The 20374-nt window shown below is 34.1% G+C and overlaps 2 protein-coding genes and 1 long non-coding RNA gene across 8 annotated transcripts; 2 read left to right on the top strand and 1 right to left on the bottom strand.

Moving 5' to 3' along the window:
- The first annotated feature begins 7641 nt into the window (after positions 1-7641).
- On the top strand, positions 7642-12696 carry LOC132154769 (pentraxin-related protein PTX3-like). 2 transcript variants are annotated; one of them, XM_059563434.1, is made up of 3 exons: positions 7642-7962; positions 8920-9474; positions 10319-12696. In XM_059563434.1, the coding sequence occupies exons 1-3, from the start codon at positions 7791-7793 to the stop codon at positions 10933-10935; spliced, it is 1344 nt and encodes a 447-aa protein (XP_059419417.1). In that variant the 5' UTR covers positions 7642-7790; the 3' UTR covers positions 10936-12696. The 2 variants fall into 2 exon arrangements, with proteins under 2 accessions (XP_059419417.1, XP_059419416.1); XM_059563433.1 differs by having other exon boundaries at positions 7643-7962; positions 8917-9474.
- A 458-nt stretch (positions 12697-13154) lies between these two features.
- LOC132154765 (Golgi integral membrane protein 4-like) lies at positions 13155-19783 on the top strand. Of its 5 annotated transcripts, XM_059563432.1 has the most exons (13): positions 13155-13675; positions 14669-14743; positions 14920-14969; positions 15079-15132; positions 15251-15401; positions 15541-15623; positions 15804-15890; positions 17256-17589; positions 17841-17911; positions 18375-18512; positions 19109-19177; positions 19282-19369; positions 19554-19783. In XM_059563432.1, the coding sequence occupies exons 1-13, from the start codon at positions 13489-13491 to the stop codon at positions 19619-19621; spliced, it is 1455 nt and encodes a 484-aa protein (XP_059419415.1). In that variant the 5' UTR covers positions 13155-13488; the 3' UTR covers positions 19622-19783. The 5 variants fall into 5 exon arrangements, 2 of the variants coding, with proteins under 2 accessions (XP_059419415.1, XP_059419414.1); XR_009437192.1 differs by having other exon boundaries at positions 13159-13675; positions 14893-14969; positions 19109-19359; positions 19540-19783; XR_009437193.1 differs by having other exon boundaries at positions 13161-13675; positions 19109-19359; positions 19540-19783.
- Positions 14651-15791, bottom strand: LOC132154768 (uncharacterized). Its single transcript, XR_009437195.1, has 2 exons — positions 15494-15791; positions 14651-15361 (listed from the first exon to the last, which is right to left on the bottom strand). It is a non-coding gene; the product is annotated as an uncharacterized LOC132154768 (long non-coding RNA).
- Positions 19784-20374: the final 591 nt, after the last annotated feature.

Raw genomic sequence — 20374 nt, 5'->3', positions numbered from 1 at the left:
CCTTTCCCGTTACGGGAGGGTTCTTTTGTCTAAAGCAGAGGGAGAACATCTCGTTTTGTATATCCTTATCTTTCTCTTTTTGATAATGATGACTCTACTGCTAAAGGAACCAACATTTTTCTAGACTTCATATGGTAAAACAAACATCATAAGCTTAAAAAAATAAGTCCTTTAGTCGGAAAAAATACTCACTTTAAGTGTTCGATTTTAGTGATACAGTGAACACATTTAGGATAAACTGGATTAAAAGACAAATCCCAGTTCTGTATGTTTTTTTTTAATCAGAAATATATATTTTTTTTAAAAAAAAAAATTGGTGGCCTTTCCTTTTTATTAAAATGTAACTTACCCAATAGATTTCCAGTAGCTCTGTCTGAATCTCATCAGCAGGCTCTTCTTGCAGCTTGGAAATTATGCTACACCCACTCTTTTCAACCACATAAAACCTTTCTATGGAACAACTCAGATATAATGATTAGGAATAAATCTATTTTCTTTCTACATGGTTTAACAGGAATATAATTGGAATTCTTTCCATTTTTGGTAAATCAGGTAATTTTTTTATCTTATGAAGAGTTTATGTCTGTTCTTAATTCCCCCATACCATTTAAAGTATATAATGCAGTGCTTAAAGCGGTTCCTTCGGTCTAACTCCGCTTGTTAAATTTCATCTAACTTTTAGTAAGAGTGACACAAAAGAACCTGATTTGATTTTAGATGGAATAAATATATTTAACAAAAAAATTTAACAATAAGCATATTCGACAAATTTTTCTAAATAAAACGTGTTTCAAATTTTATTGATCATCTCTTATTGACTTTATAGACTGGAAGGAAGCCTGGCTTTACCCTCATATTGTATTCCAAATGAGACCAAATGAGTTTATTTTAAGATATTACATAAAATATATCCTGTGAATGATGCTGTGGCAAAATATGGAGGTTAGTTCATGATTATTTTGTGGGAATAATGATGAAACACTGATCCATTTATTATTCTAAAACTCTTTTGGAATAGTTTATATCATCACATATGTAAGCACCTTGATTCTTCCAAATCCTTTCAGTTAGAATATACAATTTGTTATTATTAAGGTACAACTAATACTCCAATAAATTGCATTATAAATTTTTTAATTTTGTTTGGAAAAAAATTATTCATAAGAAAATAGTCTCTAATTCGCAGCATACTTTTTCACATTACTTAGTTGAAATGTATGCATTTCTCAAATCTCTTAGGTTGATTAAAAACCAGAAAAGTAACAGAGTTTTTAAATCTTATGATGATTTGTTTTGTAATGCCTCTGATACATAATGTTTCCTCTGTATGTCTTTATTGTGCTATTTTTATTTATCTTCTATTGTGTTTGTTGAACTTTACATGAAGAGTTTATGTAATTTCATTCCTGTAGAAGTTCTGTCTGTCTTTGTCTGTTCATTGTTTGATGCATTATAATATATATATATATTTTTTTAATCCCGTCAAATACCACCATGTTGTGTTAATGCACTGTTTGGGTGGTGCTGCACCAAATGTTCTCTCAACAATAGTCAATTTTATAATTATATAATTATACATATATATATATATATATATATATATATATACAGTACAGACCAAAAGTTTGGACACACCTTCTCATTCAAAGAGTTTTCTTTATTTTCATGTCTATGAAAATTGTAGATTCACAATGAAGGCATCAAAACTATGAATTAACACATGTGGAATTATATATGGAATTATATACATAACAAAAAAGTGTGAAACAACTGAAAATATGTCATATTCTAGGTTCTTCAAAGTAGCCACCTTTTTCTTTGATTACTGCTTTGCACACTCTTGGCATTGTCTTGATGAGCTTCAAGAGGTAGTCACCTGAAATGTTCTCCAACAGTCTGGAAGGAGTTCCCCGAGAGATGCTTAGCACTTGTTGGCCCTTTTGCCTTCTGTCTGCGGTCCAGCTCACCCCTAAACCATCTCGATTGGGTTCAGGTCCGGTGACTGTGGAGGCCAGGTCATCTGGCGCAGCACCCCATCACTCTCCTTCTTGGTCAAATAGCCCTTGATGCCTTCAGTGTGACTCTACAATTTTCATAGTCATGAAAATAAAGAAAACTCTTTGAATGAGAAGGTGTGTCCAAACTTTTGGTCTGTACTAATATATATATATATATATATATATATATATATATATTTATATATATATATAAACTATATAAGTCTACAACATATCCACATTTAGATAGCTTAGTAAAGGTTTGTGTAATAATTAAAAGAAATGGAATAAAACAACAACTTATTGCCACTATAGAATAACAGACAGATAGATAGATAGATAGATAGATAGATAGATAGACAGACAGACAGACAGACAGACAGACAGACAGACAGATTTCTTGCTATGCCATGCTGTGCACCAGGTCCCCACAGGGATGTGCTATAATCCATGACTGTGTTGCCAAGTACCAAAGTAATCACATCATCATATCCAGGACCTACACCACAGTGAGGGGGCTCATCACTGAAACTGATGAGACAGCTAACAGAGGGGATGTGATATGCCTAGACACCTGGTCAACAAGACATATAAAGATTGTTGACTTCAGGAAATCTTGTGCTTCCTTCTTCATATCAATGACACTGGAATTAATTTCATACCAGCAGAAAAAAAAATGATTTCTGGACTTATATAATACATTTTATTTTCAACAGTGCAATAAAGTACAATACTTCCCTTTATATGCTTTTGCACATATTCATTTTCCCGCGTAATTCATTTTCCTGTATACCTCATTCACCCATTCTCAACCTCTCACCTCTCTGCTGTTCAGATAGTGCCAGGCCTGAGGTTATTATTCTGTTAAGATTTTTTAAAGATTATATAGAAACAGAATAATTTGGTACTATCTGTGAACATAAAACTTTGATTAACTTTTTTCCACTTTATTTTCTTCATTAGCACTGTTCAGGTTATAGGCCTACTATTTGGCAAGATTTGCTGAGAGGGTTAAGGATAGCCTTGGTCTTTGCTGTGCACCAGGCAGGAAGTAGGAGAGATGCCAACTGTCACTGATATTCATTTTGACCTCATTTCATTTACCCACTTGCCCCTCTCATCTCTCAACCAATATCCTCACGAGATGTGTCCAAAAGAATTAAAGTGTATTAAGTTGTGCCAAATTTGCCCCCCAACCCCTGAAAAGCACTACCGGTGTTAATAAACAAATTCTTTGTAAAAGATGTATTAAATCCAATATGATCTCTTATTATATTTATTTTATATATATATATATATATATTTTTTTTTTTCATAAATCTACTAAATATTTAAGCGAAATTTACACGGGGCAAAATCATTAATATATATATATATATAGAGAGAGAGAGAGAGAGAGAGAGAGAGTTTTTCTCAATACAAGTGAACACATTTTGATGATAATTCTTTTTTAATGTGTTTTCATTAAAAAAAAAAAACTTTGCCTGTGGTTGTTTTTGTGAAATGCATGTCCCAAGTTACTGAGAGAAATAGTAAACAAGACCTACTCTAGACAAAATATCCTGCTGCAGTTGCAGTTTTGTTATATTCTGTGTAAGATACTTAAAATAGCCTGTTCTTTATGCATTCTTATGCATTAAAATGTTATTAAATGCTTTGGACAAATCCGACATTGCAAATAAAGAAAAAGGAAGTAAAACATTTTCCAGCATTACATGATAGTTATATGAATTACTATTATACAGATTATTTTGAAATGTTTCACTTTTGGGAGACATTCTCATTTTTTCTCATTCTCACAGGTTTGCAACAGTGAAGCTTCTGTGTATGCCAGCATGTCAATAAGGCATGCAAATAACACCTTGCACACAAGCCGCTTTTTCAGCTGTATACTCAAGAGAGATAGCCCCATCCCCTTTGCTTCTGACTGCAGTTTGTTACACAATATGTTTGTGACTTCAATATATGTCTCACTTCAAAATACAGAAAATGAGCTCAGTTGGACAGCCATTTAAATGACATCGCATGTCAGTCATGCAAGTGCAAAATGTCATTCTCTTTCATACTGGCAGCTGAGTAGCACTGCATAAACCGAATGTCCCAGAGGAAGAACATCTTGCAGCTTTTTCTAGCATAAATCACTCACTGAGTCATTTTAATCAGGTAATTATTCATCCTTTCTGTCAGTGACTGGGGGATTCGTAATGTACTCCAGATCTGCTGGCTCCTTGAATGGCACTACTGGGATCTGGTTAGAGAGCTGTTATGTTTCACCTCACAGGTTCAGAAACGCACACACTGCATCTTTGCTAGGGGTGAACATGTAATATTTAAAACCATAAATGATGTCTGCGTAGGCACAGAATTTTCTACGAGTGCTTCATTTCATAGTGCAGAAGCTTCATAGACCCGGGAGGAACCATCATTACCAACAAGATATTCTTGAGTGAATCGAATATCTAAAAACTTAAAGTCAAGGGAATGTCATCAGCAGTACAGCACAGTTAAAACTGAACAATACAGCATTTTATGAGGCAGGTTTAAAGTAGCCCCCTGAGACTGGAAAAAAAAAAGTTCTCGCCCATAGCAAGCTTAGCCCATACAGCCGTGTGACGTAAATCAGTATGTTTCTGTGTCTGATTTCATGGAGAACATGTTCCTTTCACCTAAGGAATGTTTTTGTTCCTGTCTGCCAGTACCCCAAGCAAATTTGATTGGCTGCTTGTAAGCCAGTGAGACTAATTGTGATTCTTTTAGAAAGGAAAGTCAGCTATATTTTCTTAACATGCTAATGATTTCCCAAAGCCTGTGGATGTGACATACAGTAGAGACCTGGCAACCGATGGTGAATATACAACCTGCTGTTGTATGAAACATTCTTAACCTCTCACCTCTCTGCTGTTCAGACAGTGACAGGTCTGAGGTCAATTTTTCATTCCTGAATGTGTGTCACAGGAGGGAAGCAAAGTTGAGTTTTTTTTTTATTCAAGTGTAAAACCCCTCTGGTAAATGGTATACACTACCGGTTCCTTGTTGTACGATTATTGTCCTTGCCTGCAAACCAGCTGCATTGCTTTATTGAGATATTGACATCGTCACAGGACACCTGCAGAAAGTCCAGTTACTGTAGGTTATACCTCACAATTCAAAACCCATTTATAGAAACTGCCCACATCTGGTGTTGCCTGGTTCACGCTGGGTCTAATTCCCACCTCACCCCCCCAGAAGGCCCAAAAGTGTAAATATTTCCATCTCCACATGTTCTCAATTTTGTTCTGACTGAGAGTGCCCTGTTCTGTGAACTGAATGCTGAACTTAATCACATGTGATTACTTTTTCTGTTTCTATGTGACACATTATAGTATGTGGCATGTCTGTAAACCCCCCACAAACAAATAGTAAAAAGGAGAATGGAATGAAACTCACTGCCAGCAATGATAAATCACTGGAGCAGTGATTTCATAAATGTTCAGATTAATGATTGCTTCTCAGAATTTCTGTATTTTGGCATTTTGTTGTTATCTGACTGACTTGGTGTAGATAGATCTGCCCTTTATAACGTGCAGTGTGTGTGTGTGTATGTTTAAATATATATACATATATGGAAAAGCATTGCTGTCAGATATTTTTCAACAGAGCTAAAATAATTTTAAATGGTGTAATTATACAATGCTCAAATAGTATATCATTTTGTAAAGGAAAACAACTAAAGCTGTCTTTGTTTCTTAATGAATTCTGAATTTTAAATGCAAGTTTAAAAAGAATAGTTCACCCAAAAATGAAAAAAATGCTGAACATTTACTCACCCTCAGGCCATCCAAGATGTTGATGAGTACGTTTCTGCATTAGAACAGATTTGGAGAAATTTAGTATTATAGCAGTTGCTCACCAGTGGATCCACTGCAGTGAATGGGTGCCGTCAGAATGAGAGTCCAAACAGCTGATAAAAGCATCACAATAATCCACACGACTCCAGTCCAATCAATTAATCAATTAATCAATTAATCAATTAAAGTCTTGTGAAAAGCTGCGTGTTTGTTAGAAACATCATTCATCATTAATGCATTTTTTTCTATTTAAACCTCAATGTAACTTAAAGCCATTGCTTTCAGCTAAAATATGAATTCTCTATTGATAACCTAACCCTAACCATAAGCAAATGTTATATTGGTTTCTCCAGTGAAAAAGCAGTCTTGTCTGAATCAGAGGAGAAATATGCACAGATCAAGCATCGTTTAACAACTGTGTGTGCCAAAGGTGTGAGGGAAAAAAGTGTTCTCTACAACCAAACGATGAAAATTAAATAATGCAGAATATTTTAATATTCTTAACAATATATATTAATGATGCCAAAATAATGAATTGCTATTCAAAATAAACCATGATTAAACCAAACCGTTTTATAAAGGTAAATATACATAAATAGCTCTGAGATATGTTCAAAGACACTATAATAAATCAGCAAAAATTTAATATATCATAATCTCAAACAGCTTTCAGATACCATTTATGTTTATTATGTTTATGTTTATGGTATTTTATTTTTGAATATGTATAAAATATGAAACAATAACTTTCATTTTGGGAGAAAAACATAGAAACACAAAAGTAGACAAACACTGAATCAGTCTACAGTTAAATGCTATTAGATGCTATTTTTGTCTCTCTCATAACAACCTACAGTATATTGCAAACTAAAGACACACCCCAGACAAGGAGTATTTAACAGATGTTTGTCCTCACCTCAATAAATTATTTGGTTGTGCTTCTAAAAATTTCTCACTGCTCATAAGCAGTGGGTGGAGCATTCATTTAAACTCGGTCTGATTTATGCTGACAAAAAAAAAAAAAAAAAATTCTGCTGGAAACAGATCTTCAGGTGTTCCAGCCACAGATTGTTGCGTTGCGATATCACGTCATTGTTTTGTATTGTATTTATTAACTTGTTTGTGTTGTTAAGAGTTTGGCCTGAGTGTGTAAATAGACATGACATGCTGAGTCACTCATTGTTTATCTTGATTTATTAATATAGTTATTGACACAATTAATTCAATATCATGTTGCACATAGCTCAATTCTCAATCTCTACAATATGGCGAATGAGTTAAACTTCAATCAGAGTTGATGCTCCAATGCACCCACAATTAATATTTATAATTGACCCCAAAATGAACAATCTGTCATGATTTACTCATCCTTATGTCATAACAAACCTATATGACTTTCTTTCTTCTGTGGAGCTCAAAAATGTTTTTTGGATGACGTGAGGTTTGGAATGACATACCATTGATTAACCGATGATAAAATGTTTATTTTTGAGTGATCCATCCCTTTAAGAATCAGGTACTGGCATATTCAAATGCTAAACAGCGATAAGAAAGATATAAAGAGGTTAACTCCTGGACAACATGCAAAGGAAAGCTCCCTCTGGAGTTATTATAGCTACTCCCATAAGATCAACATTTTTATTTATTTATTTAGCCCAGATCTCTCTTTCTATCCTTTCACCTTGACCTGAGGCTAAATTCTCAATGGGGAGACCCAACTCCTTTCCTACTTTTTCTTTCCACACCCCCATGACAACTTCTTGCTCAACCAGCAGTAAAGGCTGTGACATTTGAGTACATCACATATGCTGCCCACCTCCAACAAAGCATTACTCACACTGTGACAGCCCTGCTCTGAGTGCTGTGTTTAAAAAGAGCTCACTTAGCCTCATGTACGCTCAGGAACAACCACAAGGCATCTTAGTGGCTGTGGAACATCTGTTTTACTTCAAAATAATCTGATTACATGCAGGGGCAGACTAACATACACACCAGCATTATCATCAGAATGTATGCGCCCGGGGCCGTGCTGGCCCTCTGCCTGCCCTGCTTTTTGAGTGGGAATGTGTTTGGTTATGAATACGGAGAGGATTACTCTGATTCCTACTATAATGAAATCTCCAATGGTGAACTGCAAAGTAAGTATTTTTCAATTCCAGATATCTCTTCTTTTTTCATTTATATAAGTTGCTGTACTGAAATGTTGCTTCTTATTTGACTTTTAAAAAAGTAATCTCGCCTGCATGACAAATTATTTGAAAAACAGAAATATTGAATAAATGGGTAGTTTATTTATTTATTTATAAAAATTTCAGGTTGAAATGTATACATTTTAAAACTTGTATAGACTGTATAGACTTGTATATACATGTATAGATTTATTATTATTTTTCAGTGCATTTTTGTCTTCACCAGTCAGTTTTATATGGTTTCAAGTGTGACAAATTAATAATAATTCACAAATTTTTTATGTTCTTAATGTGTGACAAATTAATTTTTATAGAACAAATATTAAATAAAATCTCTTGTCATAACAGCCGCATGCATATAATTATAAAAAAATTTGCTAAATATGGCTGTTAAAAGTTTTGAGCATGTCGCACCACAAAATGTGCCAACTTTCTAAAAAATCTTTCATGTCAACTATTTAAATCTATTTAAATATCTGAATTTGTAATGCACAGTGATATGAAAGCATAATGTCATGAGCCATGACCCATAGCTTTCAAAAAATACAAAAGTGTTGGAAGGTTTCTTGACATTTGACATTTACATACCTTTCCACTGAAACTCTCCTGCAAACCCAAGCCTGGAGCTTGAACATATTAACCAGAGGACGAATAGGAGCATCATAAAGGTTTTTTTTTTTTAAAGAACTTGCATCCAAAGTGGTTTAGCAAAGTGGCAGTTAGTAATCCTTGTGGCCACTACAAAACCTTTAGCAGCAGCCCTGGGAAAAACAAGGGATGACAACAAATAACACACAATAAGGTTATTCATTATAAGTACATTATTATATGACAGTTTTACCTTTTAAAATTGGTTATGTTGCACCAACACAGAGCAGTAAATCCCACACTCTTTGTTCACAGCAGGAGCTACACAAATTCCATGTCCGCCTCAAGACCTCTCACGCTGGGACAAACTTTTCATCATGCTGGAGGACTATCAAATGAAGCAAGACATGTTCTTGCAGCAGAATGAAGACATGGTTAATGCGGAGATGAACTCCATACGGAGGGAGCTCCATAAGCTTAACAACAACAACGTGTGTGTCCAGGCCTCAGAAAACACCTGTAAGTGTGTAAGTGAACAGATGAACCGCAATCTGAACCAAGCCATGGACCAGCTCAGAGAGGCTGCAGATATGTATCAAGCCCAAAACAATGAGACGCTGCAGCAGCTCATTCAGTACAGCAGGAACCAGGCCACCCGTCTCACCAAACTGGAGAGCAGCTCACTGCTGGGAGCAGGTCTGGGGCAAGTGGCCATGAAGTCATTGTCCACTTATCCAAAGGAACAAGAAGCAAGCAATGCAGATGGTGGTAAGCTGGAGAAAGCGCTAATGGCGACCGTTGCAGATCTCCAAAGGATACAAGCTCAGCTAGTCCTTTTCCAACGAGCAACGGCACACCGATTCCTGCCCTCAGGTAGATGTTTTAACTGTAAGAAACCCCTAATTCATGATGATTTCACTGTTTTAAAAAATGAAATGAAATGAAATGAAATGAAATTAAATTAAATTAAATTAAATTAAATTAAATTAAATTAAATTAAATTAAATTAAATTAAATTAAATTAAATTAAATTAAATTAAATTAAATTATTAAGGGCATTTTAGTTTAGGGCATGAGGAACAGACAAGGCAGACAACAATCTATGAGATGAAAAACGATCTATTTATCTTATCCTCAATCTTATCTATCTTGTTGATTTAATTGATCAAAAATACAGCAAAAACAGTAGTATCGAGAAATATTTTTTTATGTATTTTGAATGAATCAATAGAACAAACTAAAAGTGACAGTAAAGACATAATTTTATTAAATAGTTCTATTTGTAAATAACCACTGATCTTCTGAACTTTCTATTCATCAAAGAATCCTGAAAAAAAGTATCACGGCTTCCACAAAATTATTAAGTAGCAAAAACATTTCCAACATTGACAATATTAAGAACATGCATTAATGACTGAGCACCTGAAATAATTTTTGCTGAAATACACACAGAAAACAATTATTTTTAATTGTAATAATATTTCACTATATTGCTGTTTTTACTGTATTTTTGATCAAATAAATGCAGCATATCAGACTTATGAAATTTCTCAGTGATTCCAAACTTAACAATATTTGTAAAAATACAATATCTGTGGCCCTGAGAAATAATTATAAATAAATACTTTGAAAACACTGTACTTTGTCAGTACTTGCATGATGATTCAGACTATATAATGAATCTTTAATTTCTTGCTTGCTCTTCCTCTTTTTTAAGGCTGTGAAATGGCTTTATTATTCCCAATGCGCTCCAAGCACCTTTTCGCCGAGGTTACACCCTCCATATCCATGTCCCTTCAATCATTCACCATCTGTCTGTGGGCCAAAGTGACTCAGTCACTGAATAAAACAGTGCTTTTCTCTTACGGAACCAAGAAAAACCCTCAAGAGCTCCAGCTTGTTTTGGCAAGACACTCGGTGCTCCTCACAGTGGGTGGTGAGACCCATCTAGTGGAAGCTCAGAGCGTAGTAACAGATGGTCAGTGGGGACACTTCTGTGGAGCTTGGAGCTCAGAGCAGGGGTTGGCCACTTTGTGGGTGAATGGAGAGAACGTTGCCAAAGTGCCTGGAGTAGCCGAAGGGCACGTACTGCCCGGTAATGGGTTCATTCTTCTTGGGCAAGAACGCAGCCAGTCGGGTATCTACAGAGATCTGGACTCATCGGTTGCCTTCACTGGAAAAATGACAGGGGTGAATATGTGGGACCACATGTTGGAAGCAGGGAGGATTAAAGAGTATGCCAATCAAGATGGATACTGTGATAGCCGTGGGAATGTGATTGGATGGGGTGTTTCAGAGATCATTCCACATGGTGCCGCTCAATATATCAACTGAGACTGCATGCATCACAATACAATCTTGCACATTAAGTAATATTACATTGTATATCATCAATGATTTTGTATTTACCTTCTTTTTCATTTCAAATAAAAAGCACTGCTTAAAAGGATTTGTTCTCCCAAAACTGAAAATTTGCTGTGTGTTTATTCACCGTGAGGCCATACAAGATATAGGTGACTCTCTTTCTTCAGTAGAAGAGTAAAGAAGATTTTTAGCTCAACTCCTGATCCCTGGTGATTCAAAAAATGCAAGTCAAGGGTACAGTCACTTTGAGAGAAAAACAGCAGATATATAAAAAAACTAAATGAATCGCTGTGGCTCCTGAAGATATAGTGAGGTCTAATGTAGTAAAACTACTGGTCTGTGTGAAACTGAATGTTCCAAATGTTCTGAAACTGAATATTATTTACAACATCATTACCTATAATCCATGCAGTTTCGGGTTCTTAAACAGAGCAATCATTTCACTTCATAAGACCTCAATATATCATCAGGAGACACAATTTGAAGAATTCATTTTGTATTTCTGTAACTGCTTTTTTACTCTTAAAGTGACGGTATTCATTGGCCTATATTTTATGAATCACCAAGGACCAGCTAAAATCTTCATTTCTGTTCTACTGGAGAAAGAAAGTCAAATAAATCTTGAATGGCCTAAGGGTGTTTAATTTTTGGGTGAACTACTCCTTTAAAGGGATAATCTACACAAAAATGAAATTTCTTTCATCATTTACTCACCCTTGTGTCATGTATGATTTTTTGTATGTTTTTTCCCCGTGGAACACAAAAGAAGAAATTTTGATAAGTTTCTCAGTGAGTTTGTCCATACAATGAAATCCAACGGGGTGCAATGGAATTTTATTGTATGGACAAAACAGCTGAAACATTCTTCAAAATATCTTTTGTGTTCCAGAGAAGAATAAAAATCAAGCATGTTTGGAACAACACAAGGGTGAGTAAATGATGACAGATATTATTTATTCTTTTTTAAATTTTAGAAGAGAATTGCATTACCATGTAAATAAATTAGTTAAATGAGTAAAAAGCTAATAAATTCTAGCGGTGTGGCTCAGTGGGCATAATTAATGGACTACAAATAGAACTCTGTTGTCCAAATGTACATTTTAATGACTTAAGGTGGGGCAAGTCTGGATTTATTTACATCACCATGCTGGACATGGATGTTTACATTGCTTACTAATAATTCAAAACAGATTTTCCTTCTTCTATAGTTTAGTAATTTACAATGTCTGGCGTATTGCTGAATAGGTGTTGCTCCAGTATAACTATTGCCAGTTGGTCCAGTCTGACCACAAATAATATAAAATGACCAAAACAAGGCGTGTGCTTTAACCATAATGGCAGTAACTCTGAAATGACACACACATGTGTACATGTAATGATAATTACAATGAGCAGTACTTTCCAGTGGTGTGTGAGGTATATGGTCAAAATAGCCCTTCTCATTTTAAATGGCCTAACTTTGTCATGTCAACCTAAATATAGACTATATTTAACCATAGTTAACTATAATCAACTATATTATTTATCATGAAGGCCTAACACATTAGTTCCAATGACTGTATATTTAAAAGTTTATGCATATTACTTGCTATTTCTGCATTACAATGTGGTTTAAGCATCATAAAAATATTGCTATAGTATAACATGACAATGGTATAGTAAAGTTGTTGAATGAAACAGAGATTAGTATAACATATATTGTTCATAAAGTAATTAAAATTATAGAGCTCATTTGGAAATCTAAAAAGCTTGAATTATTAATAACTTTCATTTAAGATCTTAGACAAAGAATTATAATATATGTGAATGCAAAATTGTTGTATATTTGCATAATATGGGCAAAGTGTTTTCATTTCATTCCAAGTTTTTCATTTGAATTTCATGTGCTTTAATTTGCAGCAGCAAGAAATGAGAATAAGATAACAATAAAATTTTTATTGTTTGTAATTTCAAGTTGAACATATTATTTAGGTGTGTTTACCTACATACAATTTAGAATTTAGCCTATACGTTTGCATTTCACTTTAGCAATGTTTAATATTTCACAGTATTTCTTCACAACAAAACGCTAATAAACATAAAAGGAAATAGAATAGAACATAATAGAATCTGTCACCTTTCGGATGGATTTCTGATGTGGATTCATCTCTAAATCTCTGAAATGCGTTATGAAGTACAGTAGCATTGGCCCCTGGGTGGCACTGTACTCAAAAGGGAGGAGTTGGTTAAAACAAACTGACTTTAATGATAGTCCTTTGAGAATGACACGTATGAAAGATTTGAAAAATCCAATTCATAGCCATTAGTTGGACTTACTTTTTCCGTAAGGTATAAGTAGCCTATAATTAGAGCTAACTCGAGAAGTCTACGCGAGATCAACTCCCGCGTCCTTTAAAGGGGCAGCATCGAGAGGAGAAAAAAATAAATAAACAGACGGATCATTGTGGCTTTCCTAAACATTTACGTTACTGAAGAATCGGATGGCACATAGTCTTTGCAGTCTAAGAGGAAGAGGAGGAAAGGATGGGGAAGGGAATTTGTTCGAGAAGACAGAGAAGAATATTTCATTCTTTTCTGCTTCTCATCTTCGTCTGCGGGACGCTGTGCGCCTTCATGATCTCATATGAGATGCAAAAAGAGCTGAAAAAGACTGAGGCGACGGCTTTGAAGTACCAGCAGCATCAAGAGTCACTTTCTGCACAGCTGCAAGGTAGAAAATGAATGAAAAAATCCTACAGCGAAGACACTTTGTATTAGATGTTTGATTAGGGCTTATCTGATTGTTTTGAGATATCTGATGCATAGATTTCTATTGAAAATGTTTTAATTCCTCTTGTCCAAACATAATAGTTGGTATATAATTAAGTAGAGGACACACATAAGAACAGCATCAAGATTTTCTTGTGAGCAACATTCCTTGAGAATACTTATTTGCTTTCACTTGATGGCAGTGCTTTTTGCCTCTAAGCTTTTGAATGGGGTCCTTTGACAAAATTTGGGTAACACTACACTGAGGATTTTCACCTCTCTGTGCCAGATTATTGAGTTCATAATATATAGGCAAATCTCGTGAAACCCGTCAAGAAATGTCCAGATTGCATTTCAGTCCAAAAGAACACAATAAAAAATCATATTTGGCTTAAAATAAATCTAATCTACTATCGTCAGTTAAGCAAATAATCACTATAAAGTGTTTGGTATTCTTTTTCTCAATATTTTTCAGTAATATATTACTGTAAAAAAATATTTTTTTAAATGAAAACCAATTAACTGGAATTCATTAAAGACAGTACACTATATGCTACCATCATGTTTAACTAAAATAAAATAATTTATATATTAATATTTTCCATAATACTCTAATGAGAAGATATTTGCATTAATGATTTGGGGAAAACATTTGCTTAATAATGCTGAAAATAAAACCATTGTGCAAAATAAATAAATAAATAAAATCAATATATACAAAAATCTGTTTATATATGTTTTTGTAATCATTTTTTAAACATGTTCATCTTTTATATTTAATATTAATGAATATGTGACATATATGTCCAAAATGTATTTTTGAATGGGGTTGATATATTTGCTAATATAAGACATTTTTCCAGTTTTATATATGTTTTAACTTTTTATTTATGGAAATTGTATATACATTACATTTGCATATGAGTGCTTATACTGATTATTTTTTTCTTTTCAGTTGTATATGAGCATCATTCTAAGCTAGAGAAATCCCTCCAGAAAGAAAGACTTGAGCATAAGAAGGCTGAAGAAGGTAATGTCCTGTTCATTTGCACAATAATTGATTTCCTGATACACACAACCCACTTAATCTGGATGCGATTTGATAATGATAATAAACATTGAGTGATAATGAGTCCAGGTTGTGCTGAATGCAGTCTGCTTCACCTTTGTTTTTAAAAGCCTCTATTGATTGTCAATACATCATAGATTTGCTTGTGTTTAAGCGGGAATCACAGAAGACCCTCAACAAAGAAAAGGTAATTCAAAACATATGGTGTTTTGATTACTAATGATGTGTGAACAGTATAGAGCTGCTGTCAGCTGCTGTGGATGCATAATTACTTACAGTTTTGTTTGACCTAACAGCAAGAATCAACCTATCGACTAAATGCTCTGCAGACAGAGCATCAAATACTGAAGGTGAGATGGCACAATGGAAGTTCTTAGAAGTCCAAAAACTAGTTACAAAACTGACATTTTAATTGTGGAGGATAATAAACATAATAATTCTGACATCTTTTGTAAATGACTAAATTAGTCCCAACATGAAGACTTGAAGATGCAATATTATGAACTTCAAGAGAAGAGCCAGAATCAAGGGCAGGATCATGAACATGTTCTGGATGAGCACAGGCTGGAAATAGACAACCTGCAGAGGGAGAAGGAGGTTGAAATATCCAGACTGAAAGGTAAATCTGTGTGAAACTCTTGTATGCATTCAGAGTAATCAGGTTTAAGACTCAGACCAAATTCATTTCTGGCCATATAAAATGCGCCTGACCATGTATATGTGCTATAGTTTTTCATCACTAGATCTCCTCCTTTTAGAGAATGTGTACAACCTTCGAGAGGAGAACAGACAGCTGCGGAAAGCTCATCAGGACATCTACACACAGTTACTTGATGTGCAGGTCAGAGAAACTACAAAGGATTGGGTGATGCATTATATGATTAGGGTTTAAAGGAAGTTTTAAAGAATTTGCATGAAGATTTTATTTTATTGGTGTTTAGTTTGTAGTCCTAAAACCTGGACATTTACTATTCTAAACATACTGAAATAATAGTTATTCTTTTCGTCTTCACCATTCCAGGAACAGCACAAAAACCTGAAAGCTTCAAAAGATGATCATCTCTCACTCACATTACAAGACCACAAAAATGCACTTGTTGCAGCCCAGGTAAAACACAGTCATGACTACTGCTTTACATTAGCCAGAATCTGGATGTATTTGTGTTTGTATCCTGCTTGAAGTATATCACATTCCGCCACTGCCACACCTTTAACAAATACAAAAACAAATTGGCAAATAAAGAACAACTGATTGCTGGGTATTATTATTATTAACATTTAATATACAGTGTTTGCTATCAATGTAAGTCTCTTATGCTTACAAAGGCTGAATTTGTTAAATAAATACAGTAAAGGAGTTAATTTATTAATTTATTATAAAAAATATTTATTTTCAGGGTTCTTTAATGAATAGAAAGATTTTTGCTAACAATGTATAAGTCTTTGCTGTCACTTTAGATCAATTGAATATATCCTTGCTGAATAGAAGTATTAGTTCTTTCTCTCAAACAATGTAACTGACTCAAAACTTTTTTAACCTACTAATCATGTTCTCACCTCATTTTATGGCATCTCACCCTATAAAGACAGCTGGAAAATGTGCAAAGAGCTTTGAAATGGAGTTAAGTTTGTTGGAAAGTCATGCCTAGCAATATTTACATCTTAAGCATATCTAAAGCCTCATATTATGGTTTATCTTTTTCTTTGCCTCAGACCACAGGTTCATGCGTCATCCTGGCATCTGACCCTTTTAATACTGACATTATATCTGACTGGATATAATGTGCCACTGTGACACATTCAAACATGTAAACTACTTATTCTTCCTGATCTTACATTGCAGGAATCATTTCTTCAGTAGGGTCATACTATATAAACCTTTGTTCTCAAATAAGAATGGGGAATATATTTTATAACAATTATTTATGAAGGTTATAATATATAACATTATAAATGCAATACGTTTTCTCATTGGCTGTATATTTAATTGACATTTTACAGTCTCTGTGCTGAGTTAGCATCTTTCTTTCATAGAGTCGGCACTCATACTATTTGACTTTCATTACCCAATCCATGCTAGAACGTCTAAATGAGGAGCTGCATAATAAGCCAATTCAAGTACAGAAGGAAATGGAACATACAACATTAAAAGACTGACTCATTTACTATTTGGTTTTTTACTTTGCCTTTATTAGTAAGGAAGCCTGTGGATTAGCCTACTGTAGACTTGAATGTGTGCTGTTCACACTCTCACATCACAAATGGATTAAGTCTTAATCCTTTTTAGAAATTATTCTCACTTTCTATTGCAGTTGAAGTATATACACAAAGACCATTTGGGCTAGTTTGTCAACTCCAGGATGAGAGGACTCATGTAACCTAATAATGTAAATGTGTGACTGTGGCTAATGCAAGTGTCTTATCATCAAGCCACAAACTACACTTTGGTGATGCGGATGTTTCTCCTTTGCAGGTGGAAGGATATGAGGAAAATGGAAAAGGGTTATCCCCTCAGGGTGTGTTGGAGATTGAAAATAACACTGCGACCAAAGTGGCAATGAAGCAGCCTCAGCAAATTGATATTTTTTCTGAGGGAAATGGCAAGAAAGAGGAGAAAAGCACATCAAAGGATAGAGGAGGAGAGGATAAGGGGAAAAAGGCAGTGATGGAACATTCCTTATCAAACCCAGTAGAGCTGGGCATTAACCCTCGCAACACGCTAAGCCAAAGCCTGGAGAAACAGACACAGACAGAGCCACTTCACAGAACCAAAGTACACTTTGAGGCTTTGGATACAGTAATCGCTGGTAAGGAATTATATTTCTGTGGCAGATATTTGTTTTTTATGATTCTGCTAAATTTTATGAAGCTAAGGGTTCTAGCACAAAAGTACAAAGTGCTACCAAGCTAAGATTTGTAAAAGAGAAAAAAATAAAATTCCTTCAGGGATACATTTAAATGGCACATTTATGTTTCTACGCTGGAAAAAAAGAAAAAGTTTTACTCAGAAATTGATGTTAAATTTCACAAAGTAATACAAGTAACATTTAATTAACAGGGAATGCTGTTCAATCACACTATATTATGGCTGGACAAGATGATGTAAAGGAGACTCAAAAGCATGACAAGGTGTGTCTGATAATGCAGTGTGTATGTTATTATATATATAATGTGTCAGTTTCTTTTATGACCTGCATTTGCAAATTTTCCTCTGCACTGAGAGTCTTTGCAGTAAGAACTGCATGATAAGACATGAAAGAGGCCTAAAACAGATTTTAAAAGATCAATGTTTGTTTATGCTGTTCAGGAATCTGTGTAGAGAGGGAAAAACTGATTTGGACTACTTACACACTGTGTGAATGACAAATTGCATGCATAGTCATAAATTAATTATTCAATAATATTAAGGCAGTGTGGCATAAACACTGTGGCTGTGTTTTCTTTGTATTATTTCTCAATAAAGCTAAATTATTTGACTTTGAAGTGCAAATTACAATTTCTTTAAAGTTTTATCACAGGAAATTACATCATTTGAAGTTATAGATTTCTATTAATGACTTATTCTCTCTCCTTAAATGACTTCTTTGAGCAGGGCATAGGAGAAAAAAAACTGAATGCTGTGAATGAGGGCAACAACCAGAACGAAGATGAATTTGAAGAGGCAGAAGAAGAAACAGAGTACAAGACCAATGCGAATAAGATCAGGCCTGAAGAGGATGAGCAACTTGTGGTGAGTTAACAAGAAGGATATAGACAAGCTCCTCTTATATTATTCATTTATATTTGTTTAAATATTATTTAATTAATTAATTTTTTTTATTTTTATGTATCATTATTTGGCAATATTAAACATACACTGCCATTCAAATGTGTGGAGTCAGTAAGATCTTTTTATTTATTTATATATATTTTTAAGAAATTAATTTTATTTAGCAAGGACACATTAAACTGATGAAAAGTGTCTATAAAGCATTTTATATTCACAAAAAAAACCTTTGATAGTGTATATCATAATTTTTTTTTACTGATGTTTTATTAGATTTAAATTACCTTTGTCACCTTAAAGTAAATTAAAAAACACTAATCGTGTAATAACTTTAGCAAGTCTTAAAATGAATATCCATTTTCATATTGCACACTATAATGTTGTAGCTGTTAAAATGTTTTATTTTCGTTTTTAGTGTTTTATTTTTTATTTAGACAAAATACTAATTGTAAATAAATGTAAAAACCTGTTGACAAAGTTGCTGTTAGTAGTTCCCAGCAGTAGAACTAAATCCACTGGTATGGAACGATAAGCAGATTACTGAAGCACTATATCAATAGGTGGCAGGCAATCCAGAGCAGCAAGAGGACCAACCAGATGAGCAATATGAGGATGATGTAGAGGATGAGGTGAGGGGATACAGGCATTGATGGACTGGTGTGCTAAGGAAGTGATACAAAATGCTACATGAAAAATGACTTGTTCCCATCATCCCCACTGCGACATCCATTAGACTCTTGATGACAGACAGAAGAGAGCAGAAGAGGAAGAGAGTGAAGATGATCCCTACAGTGAGCATAATGGAGCACAGGTCAGCCAAATGAAGAAGAAGTCCTTTCCTATCAGTCAAATAAAAGTAGTGAGAAACATGTAGAAAACTTTGTACTTTAGCTGAAAATGCAGAACAGTAAATGCACGAAATGTTTGACAGGCTAAATAAGTGAATTTGGAGCACAGAAGATTTGAAATATCAAACAATATTTTGTTTCAGGGCCATGAATGAATACACAGAAGCTGAAAATGATGCCAATCAGATGGAGAGTTTCCAAGAAAAAATGATAAAAAGAGGATGAAGAAGATCTTGGGGAAAGCAATCAAAAGCCTGAGATGTGAAGGGGACTGATTCTAGTGTCTGCTGAGTGGCTTTACACATCTCTTCTAGCAGAAAACTAAAGTGCAACAACTGTGATCCCTTGTTTTTCCCCCAAGAAATGACTACTTGTGCAAGTGCCTTTTAATTCAGCACCCTGCTGAATGAAAATAAGTCAACTTTTAATTTCTTATGTCAGGGAGAAATATTCCAATTAATCTTCAGTTCTTTCTTTTCACTTATTAAAAGTAGTAAAGGGACTGAAGTTACAACAAAGATGAAAAAGAAAAGAAACATTTAACTTTTTTGTCTGGTATATTACTTTCTTCTGAGAACGTAATGCACATCTGGACTTTCCCTAAACAAATATAAAAATATGATATAGTAAAGCTGTACATGAGCTCTTTTATTGCATTGTGTTATTATCATATGAAATGTATAGGAACCTTAAATAATTTTAACGTGGACATAAAATGTACTTATAAAATACATTATAATTTGAAATATTTACATAAAGACAAATGTGTTTTTTTTTTAGCTTTATTAAAATTCTGATTAATGTGGTTCTTTTGTTCAGGTTCACCCCCTTACATTTTTTTCTTCTCTTAACCACGCATACTATTATTTATATATCTGTATTTGCTTTTGCAAAGTAAATATTGTATGTTTACTGTTATGCACATAAAAAGATTTTAAAATATTCATACAGTATTTTATATTATATTCAATACGAAAT

The sequence above is a fragment of the Carassius carassius genome, chromosome 12, assembly GCF_963082965.1.
Source record: "Carassius carassius chromosome 12, fCarCar2.1, whole genome shotgun sequence".
In the NCBI taxonomy this organism is placed as follows: Eukaryota; Metazoa; Chordata; class Actinopteri; order Cypriniformes; family Cyprinidae; genus Carassius; species Carassius carassius.
Note: the sequence above shows the minus strand (reverse complement) of the source record. Positions and strands in the feature narration are given on the sequence as shown.